General features: G+C 49.7%; 1 protein-coding gene across 1 annotated transcript; it reads left to right on the forward strand.

Moving 5' to 3' along the window:
• Positions 1 to 207: 207 nt before the first annotated feature.
• SPINK4 (serine peptidase inhibitor Kazal type 4) lies at positions 208 to 3,068 on the forward strand. Its single transcript, XM_033085046.1, has 4 exons — positions 208 to 274; positions 1,256 to 1,290; positions 1,564 to 1,676; positions 3,014 to 3,068. The coding sequence occupies exons 1-4, from the start codon at positions 214 to 216 to the stop codon at positions 3,066 to 3,068; spliced, it is 264 nt and encodes an 87-aa protein (XP_032940937.1). The 5' UTR covers positions 208 to 213.
• Positions 3,069 to 9,087: the final 6,019 nt, after the last annotated feature.

Here is a 9,087-nt window from a genome sequence, read left to right on the forward strand (position 1 = left end):
GCCACCTGAAGCTGTCAAGTGGGAAGCTTCAGGAGAAAGCTTATCTTAATGTGTGAGAGTGCCTCAGTGATCCCTTAGGGTGTACAGTCCAGCTGCTTACAGCAGGAACAAAACATCGCTTTTCCCAGTGTTCCTGAGATAAGGCTGTGCTTTCCCCTATAAAGGCAGCCACGAGCAGAGCAAGGTGCACAAGCAGGTCTGCCTGAACTGACCATGCCTGGGAGAGAGGTGCTGCTGCTGCTGGCAGCAATGGTGACTCTTGTCGCTGCCAGAGGTAAATCCACTTTGCTGCTGGAGGCTGGTTTATGCGTGGTGGGCTGGGAATACAAATGGATAATGGGATGGGGGGAAATGCATGACAGGGCAGAAAGACATAGAAAGTCTGGTTTGGAGAGGAGGTGAGGTTAGGGCAAACAAACAGTGCCAGCATGGTGAGGAAGAAGGACTGGAGCAAACACACCTTGCCTTTCTTATTAACAGTTTCTGGCAAGGGTTACAGAAACGTGTTATGCTTGGGAGCGGTCTGAAAGAGAGGAGAGTCTGCAATGTGAACAGGAACCAGGCCCTGGGAGGGTAGCATGAACACTGCAGTGGCAGCTGCTGCAATTCCTGCCTCCATGAAAACTGGCAAGTCTTTGCAAGAACAGTATGTGCTCAGCATATTTACGTGGGAAGCACCTCTTTGTGGGCACTGGGAAGCCACTGCTACCTGCGTGCAGGTAGTGGTGGTCCTGCAGCTGCCTGTGTGAGCCTTCATGCTCCCAGGACATCTGTGCATGGCACAGGTGGGCTGTGAGCTGTTGCTACTGCTCTGCTTGCCTGAGGAAAAGGAACCCCCCAGATGCCACTCTCCAGCTGGCAGTTGTCCAGGTCATTCTCCTGGGGATACCCCATGCTGCATGGTTTCCCATTTCCTGAGATGTATTGGATGTTCCATGGAGTTTCTGACCCATGAACTGGGAGAGAGGACTGTTGGGAAAGGATTTAGGGAGTTGCAACAGCCGTCCACAGCTTTGTCCCAGCCAGCTCAGCTGTGGATGGAAGCTGTGTACTGTGCTGCTGTCAGAGAGGGGTGGGAGTGGCACGCATCAGCAAACTCATCCCCTCCCACGAAACTCACAGAGATGATTCAGTCCTGAATGGGCTCTGACAGCGCTGGCTTCCCTTTGGTTTGGATGTGATCCTGTGTCAATACCTCGTTCTTCTGCCATCAGGCACAGGTGTGCCACGCTCATGGGTCTCTGCTCTGTTTCAGGGGCAGAGCTGAATGAAGGGAGTGGTCTGAGAAGGGTAAGAGGCTTCTGGTTTTCTTTGTTCATGGCTTGAGATGGGTATGCCTGGTGTACCTGGGAGAAAGACTGTTCCCAGCAATCATCCTCAGCTCATGGCAACCAAACCCACATCAAAGCCCAGGTCACAAGTCCCTCTGAGGCATTCAGCAGCCCCTGCTCTGAGACAGAGGGAACCAGGTTGCCAGTGACATTTACTTCTGCATGGGTGTTCTGGGGCAAAGAAATGGTTGTTGCTGGCACTGAAACGTGCACTGTGGTTTCTCCTTTCCAGCCGGTGTGTGAAGACCTGGTTGACGTGCAGGCCTGCCCCCTCCTGTACTTGCCCATCTGTGGGACCGATGGGAATACCTATGCCAATGAATGCCAGCTCTGTGTGGAAAAAATGTAAGCTCATGCCCTTGGCAGGGACCTCTTGGGTCTAATTTTGGCAGTCTGAAACTGGGTGCTTGTGAAGCACAGCCATTGAGGCTCCCCAGAGCCTGGGAAAAGCCACGTCAGGCTGCACTTGCGTGGCAAATAACACAAACCGTGTGCTGGGCTGCAGGAGCGGGAGGATCACCAGCTTGTCAAGCAAAGGGAAGTGCAGAGGAGCTGTGGGATGCCTGGGGGTATCCAGCAGTAACCTACTCTGGGAACCCAGGACATACCTTTGGATACCCTGGATGGCTTGAGACCCTGGCAGGGGGCTCAGAAGCCTTGGCACAGAGCCCAAGACCCCTGTGCCTTTGATTTCAACCCCTGGGAAAAATTACCACCTTTGCATGAATTACAAGCCACAAAAAAATAAGTAGAGTATAAGTTAGTTTATCAAAAAGTGGAAAAGTAGATAAGATTTTTTAGAATAGGGGTCTAGGGTCAAGATGGAGGAATTTGGGCATGTTCTGTCCCTCTTTCTCCTTCTTCCTAGCATCCATCTTTTGGGTGATGTTGGTATTTTTAGGTTGGTTTAGAGTAGAACTAGACTGTACAATATAGGTGATATGTATTGGAAGATAATTGTAGACAGCATTTACGTAGTTTATAGTATATAAAGGTAATACTGCCCTGAAGGTGGACAGTGTGCCTGGGACTGACGCGCTGAACGGACCACAACAGTCAGGGAAAGAACTTTCAGATTCTGACTTCTAAAACCCACAGAAGACATCTCCAAACTCTTTCTCCGGTGCTCAGGCTGAGACACAGAGACTCTCAACATACACAGGTGGTTTTCTCGAGCTCCTGAGACACCACTCACCTTAGCCTACAGTTGCAGATGGGATGGAGCCACTTGGTGCAGCAGTCTTGGTGCAGGCAATACAACATGGGGCAACAGGCACAAACAGCAGCCCCAAGTGGGTGAAAATTTGACACAGCCACCAGGTCAAGTTGGTGGTGTGCCACAGAGATGTGAGGGGGTGTATCCATTCTTGGGGGTGGTGGCTGAGGCTCAGACAGAGCCGATGGCCACCATAACCTCATGCTAGGGACAACCCTGTGTGAGCAGGCTGGGCTGCAGATGCAGCACCAGTGCCACAGGCCCTGGGAGGGCACATCCATGGGCCAGGATGTTCCAGTCACCTCAGCTCTTCAGATAGGAAAATGACCAGGTCAATTTTGTAATAGTCAGCTCCATTCCATTTGATGGAATGCAGCCAAAGTATGACTCACAGAATGTTTGTTTGTTTGTTTGTTTGTTTGTTTGTTTGTTTGTTCTCTTACTCTTTTTTCCTATATTACTCTAGGAAAACCAGGCAAGACATACGGATTTTGAAAGATGGGGAGTGTCAAGATACCTGAGCTTTCTGATAGCTTTCCTGAGCCTAAAAACAGGTGATTAATTGATCCTGTGTGCTCTGTGCTGATTGCACACTTAAGCTAGCTGTGGTGAATAATAAAATGAGATGCACAATCTTATTTTAACAGCACTTTTTTTATGCATGGCTGGAGGAAAACAACATAAGCCAGCTCCCACCGAGGGCTACTAAAAGCCCAGTACTTAAAGCACAGTCAAAACAGTAATTTCAGATCCACATTACAAACCAGGGAGGTCTGCATAGGGTATTATCTCACCCACACTCCTGTGGGAAAAGGATAGCAAGAAACGCACCAGTCCTGATGAAGATGCTGAACAAGCACAGGTTTTTTTCTCTGTAGGAAGCAATTTAGTGAAGGGAAAACAAAGTTTCTCTGGCAGGGGAGAAGATGACTCCCCTATCTCCTTTGTAAACTGCTTCACAAGTTCCTGAGCTGATGTAAATTGAAAATAGTGACATCTGCACTTAGCATATTAGATGTTATTCTGGTTTTTATCTAAGGCCCTTTCATAGAGCAATCAGCTCAGATAACACAAGGGAGCATGGAAAGACCCTCAGCGGAGATGGTGAGCACCAGGGATCCCAGATGTCTGCTCTAGCACTTGAGAAAAGCCCCAAACTGAAGAATTTTGAAGTCTGGGTTGCTCCTTGTGTCAGGGCCATCTTTGACATTGTGGCAGGGCTCAGTCCTGCCAAGGTAATAGCATCAGTCTACATCAGCAGTCTTTGGGGCTTCCTCTGCTCTTTCATCTCCCACATTGAGAACATGGACTCAATTCACCTTTCACAAAAATACTTTCAACCAGGCCATACAACCTGGGCAGGCAAGGAGCCCCCTTTGCTCACAGTGGCAGAGATCAGAGGGCTAACATAGGACTTGTCTCCTTAGCTCATTTCTGTCCTGCACTGGATCTTGTACAGAATTACCAGCTGAGATTTCTGATCAGCTTTAAAGAGTGCTTCAGGGAGAGTTGAAACCTTCCAAGGACAGGTCTGTGCTCACCCACGGCAGATCTTGTTGCTCTGACTGCTACTATACCAGTATCCCATACAGCTCTCATTTGCCGGCATCTGAGTAGGAGTCCAGGGTCCACCATGTGGTCAAGTGAGCTCCCCAAAGTCAGTGACCATCCTTGGAGTCTGGAAGATGTGCTAGTATCTGCTATGACTGTTGTCCTTGGTCACCTGGAATCCACCCTCTCACCCAGTTCTGCACCTTGCTGAAGCTACCAGGTGGGACACCCATTGCACCACAATGCACAACAAAGCCATTGCTACACAGACTTAATGCTGCAGCTGGAAATAGTACTGAGGAGCATAAAACAGCTGTGCTCAGTCAGATTGTATCCACTACTTTCTGTCCCAGAGGCAGCTGCTGTTATCAAAAACTTTATTCTCCTTAGAAAGTTCTCTCCCAGGCTGAAAAATCCTAGCCTGACTAGTTGCTATGGGTTGTCCAGAGCTTTGATTTTCCCTGTTTTTCTTTCCTGGACCTCTTCCACTTCTGCAGAGGAGGGGACACCTGACCATAGCTGCTGCTATTACCTGTTCACTTGTCCCAAGTCTCTGCAAGCCTGTTTGTCCCCTTCCAGTCCCCAAATAGCATGGAAGAGGTGTTCTGGCTGTGTGCTACTCTCTGTGCTGCCAGTTCTTCTCCACAGACCTTGTTGTCCCCTATGCACCACAGGGAAAGGCTTTGGTAGGGCTATGAACCCCAAGGCACATCCACAGTGAACAACACAAATGTATTACTCACTTCTGTCCTGAGGCTTTCTGTTCCTGCTGCTGGCCAGCTCAGCCACAGGCAGGATTTATTTGGGCAGCTCTATCCCAGTTTTCTGCCAGGGCTGAGGGGAAGCTTATGCCCAGCTTAGCATAACTAGGGCTCATTCTCCCCTGGGGTGGGCAAGTGTCACCAGCATCTCAGCACCACGCCATGGTTCGGCAGAATGGCTGCAGCCCAAGAGTGTGTGTGCGCTGTGTATGCCCTGAGAGCCATGACTGTTTATGTGCAGAGGCTAGGAAAAAACAACACAGGCCATCCAGAGGCTCTTCTGAAGAGGGAAACCACATGCCTCCAGCACAAAGTGGAGTGTTTATTCAGAAACTGCAGAACTGAGGCACAGACTAATAGGGCAGACCTGCAAGGTCAGAGCATGGGCAGCCACAGGACAGGGTCAGTGTTGACTGTACACACAGCAAATTCAGAGATACTCATCCTCCCAGGGACTTGCGGATTTGGCTGTTTATTTCACATGGCTCAAAAGCAAGTGGCAGACCACGGGAACGGTGAAGGAAGTGATTGAGCTCCACCACAGACCTCAGGGCCTGTGCAAGACCAGCCTGGTGCAGAGAGCCTGGCTCTGAAGCCCAACAGATCTGTGTCTGGCAAGGTCAGGTGAGACTCAGGATGCAGCTGGTGGACAGCAAGATGCCTGCAATGCCCTGAACTGTGCCAGACAGTATGCATATGAATTTCCACTTTTGCATACATTTTTCCTGTTCAATTTATCTGTCTGTTTCTCATCTTTTCACGCTTCAGTCAAGGCAGGGAAAGAAAGGGACTGCCTGCTTTCACAGGCACCATAGTTTGTCACGCAGAGCAATGAGACCAGGGCTGCATCCATGACTGCAGGGAAGGATATGCAGGTCTCTGGGTAGTGTTTTGCAGTAGCCTTGCTATATAGGAAGAGATACCCTTGAAGGTCACAAAGACCTTTGACTCACACAGAGATCCAAAGCCTGGTGTTGTGTCTACAGCAAAAGCAGTCCCAGCAATGGCAGCCCTAGGAGTGTTTGTCCCTTAGACAAACTTTCCTAGGATGTTTGTGTATTGAGAGCTGTGGGGGGGCATGGTGAGATGTACCCAAGTCTGCTGATGTTCCCCTGCTGAGCAGCTCCAATGACATTTGAGGAGTCTGTGACACTGGAGATGCTCAGGTTGCTGAATACTTGGTTGACGTCTTGCAGAGCCTCACCTAGGAAACTGAACACATCAGTGAAAATGGGCCAGGGCTAGCTGAACGGAAGTGTGGAGAGAAAGGGGAGGGAAGCAACACTTGGCACACTGTAAAGTGTCCAACTACAACAGTTCATGCAGCCAGGATTGGCCAGAAAATATAACCCACTTGCACAAATTTCTCTGCAGCAAAGAGAGTGCAGCTTTGGCTACATCTCAGTCCCTCTACTTCAGAGCATAGACTGCTTGAAAGTAGGTGGTGCGGCCTGTAATTTCCACATTGTTAATAATTTCCAAAGTTTTCTGTGGGATACTGGAATTGCTTCCTTGGCATTTAAAGTAATCTGCACTCAAGGGACAAGTGTCTTCCAGAGATTTCATTCCCGAGAGATGCAAGTGCAAGCTCTGTAAGATTTTAAAGTCCATCTATTCCATTAAACACCTCTGAAGAACCTGGGGGCACAGGGACTCTTTCTTTTACAAATGCCCCCTTCAAGGTCGACAACAGGCAAAACGGTGAAACATTGACAGTAGCGGCTCTGCAGTGTCTTATGGCAATGTTTTGCTGAGTCAAGAGTCACTTATCAGCCCTCACCAGGCTTTGGGGTGACTGAGGAGATGGTCGGTGTGAGAAGCTGACTTAGCCACAGCCTGAGCACGCGCCCAGTTCCCGTGGAGCCCTGAAACACGCAGGGATTTCCACCCTTTCTTCCATGCCTCACCACCTGCAAGCAGCCCAGAATATGGAATTATAGAATTGTTTAGGTTGAAAAAGATCTTTAAGACCATGAAATCCAACCATTTACCTCCATGTCCTGCAGGACACCATGTGCCTAAGCACCATGTCTCCACATCTTTCAAATACCTCCAGGAGCAGCACCCTGGGCAGCCTGACATCCAACCTAAACCTACCGCAGAGCAGTGTGAGGTAGTTTCCTCTTGTCCTATTGCTTGTTACTTGGGAGAACAGATGGATGTCTACCAGTCTGCAATCTACTATCAGGAAGCTATAGAGAACAATAAAGAGTCCCCTCAGGTTCCTTTTATTCAAGCTTAACACCCTCAGCTCCCTCAGTCCGTCCTAACAGGATTTGTTTTCTAGACTCTTTGCTGTTCTTTGAACACGCTCCAAGTACCTCAGTTTCTCCACCTGGGACGGGGCAACCTTGGATGTGTGTATAGACTGGGGAATGAGAGGCTAGACAGCAGCTCCATGGAAAAGGACATGGTCTGTGGCAAGCTGAACATGAGCCAGTAGTGCCCTGCCAGCCAGGAGGATCAAACATGTCCTGGGAGGCATCAGGCACAGCATCACAGCTAGGCAAGGGAGGGGATTGTCTCACTCTGCTCTGCACTGGGGCAGCATCACCACCAGTGCTGGGGGCAGATCTGGGTATAAGAAAGACATTGAACTGTTAGAGAGCATCCAATGGCGGGCAACAAAGGAGTGAGGGACCTTGAAGAGCAGCTGAGGTCACTTGGTCTGTTCAGCCTGGAGGAAACTGAAGGGAGATCACATTGCAGTCTACAGCTTCTTGTGAGAGGAAGAGGAGGGGCAGACACTGGTCTCTGTGGTGACAGCGACAGGACCCAAGGGAACAGCATGAAGCTGTGCCAGGGGAGGTTTCAGTTGGATATCAGGAAAAGGTTCTTCACCCACAGGGTGTTTGGGCACTGGAACAGGGAAGTGGTCACAGCACCAAGTGTGTCAGAGTTCAAGAAGCATTTGGACAATGCTCTCAGGCACATGGTGTGATTTTGTGGCGTCCTGTGCAGGAATGGGAGTTGTACTCAATGATCCTGCTGCATCCTTTCCAGTCAGCTTATCATGTGGTTCTGCGATAATATGTTTTTTGAAATGAGGGGCACAGAAACAGTGTTCAAGGTCTGATATGTTTGCTCCTCCAAAGCAATGCCTTTGCACAGTGAAATATTCTACCAGAGTACAGTTTTCAAACGTCTGCATGACCAGGGTGTCTCTAGCACTTTGCAGCATCACATGGAACATGGACACCCTCACCAGCTTGGGATACCTTGTCTTCATTTGTGACTACAAGAAATTATTCTGTGAATAACTCGGTAGCCCCACATCTCTTTATGCCATCCATGCTCCTGGCCCACCCTCCCATATCAGAGCCTTCCCATATCGGCTCAGCTGCCACCACCCTGTTGCTTCTTTTGGGGCTGTTAGACCTACCCCACCTCTCTGGAGGTACCATGTAATCTGCAGTGGACACGGAGCAGGAGCCCTAGAGCAGAGTGGTAACTCAGGGGATAAGAGGAATGGCAGCAGAGATGACCATGGACCTCCAGGGTTACATTCTAAGAAATCTACATGCATGAAGTTTCAAGCTCTGAAACTTCCGGGGGCCTAGAGAGAGATGTTGCTGAGAGCACAGGATGTACACTAAAAATAAAACAACTGGCAAAGATTGGAGGCAGCCAGTTCTGCTCATCCCTGAGGAGCAGCTTTTCCCCAGGGCAAGTCCTCAGAATGCTCAAGGAGGTGGGAGCATCCCTGCCATGAAAGGCAGTCAGGTCCCAGAGGACCTGGGGCTAGACACCTTATCAAGTTCTTCTACCAACCTTTGAATGCATGGGGGGCAGGGAGGGAAGGGATTAGGGGCACTAGCACCTAACGAGTGCATAGGTAGTTGAGTGTCTCATGGAGAAAAGCGCTGATAGCAGCTGAGTACACTAGAGACTGGCTGAAGAGCTATCTCTGGTCTGTGAAAGCTGTTACACACAGTATAAGCCTGAGCTTTTCTGTGCTATCCTGGCATAAGAAACGACGAAGGTAGTTTTCAGGAGAGGCAAAGATTAGCCCACTTCATCTCACATGCACTGATCTAGGGGCCTGGCCATTCCCACAGGGCAGGGAACAGGTTCTCAGCATTGAAGCCATTGTCCTAAGCAGCAGCTTCCCCTTTGCAGTGATTCTGGCCCTGCAGATGGTCCTGCAGAGGCTGCACAAGTCTGCAGGCCAGGCAGGGCTGGGGCTGCAAGGGGCTACCAGCAGCAATGAATAGCCCCTTAAGGAAAG

Source organism: Catharus ustulatus, chromosome Z, assembly GCF_009819885.2.
Source record: "Catharus ustulatus isolate bCatUst1 chromosome Z, bCatUst1.pri.v2, whole genome shotgun sequence".
In the NCBI taxonomy this organism is placed as follows: domain Eukaryota; kingdom Metazoa; phylum Chordata; class Aves; order Passeriformes; family Turdidae; genus Catharus; species Catharus ustulatus.

Coding starts and splice junctions, on each gene's coding strand:
- SPINK4 (XM_033085046.1), top strand. CDS start 214: ATGCCTGGGAGAGAGGTGCTGCTGCTGCTGGCAGCAATGGTGACTCTT. Junction 275..1,255: donor GACTCTTGTCGCTGCCAGAG/GTAAATCCACTT, acceptor GCTCTGTTTCAG/GGGCAGAGCTGAATGAAGGG. Junction 1,291..1,563: donor AAGGGAGTGGTCTGAGAAGG/GTAAGAGGCTTC, acceptor TCTCCTTTCCAG/CCGGTGTGTGAAGACCTGGT.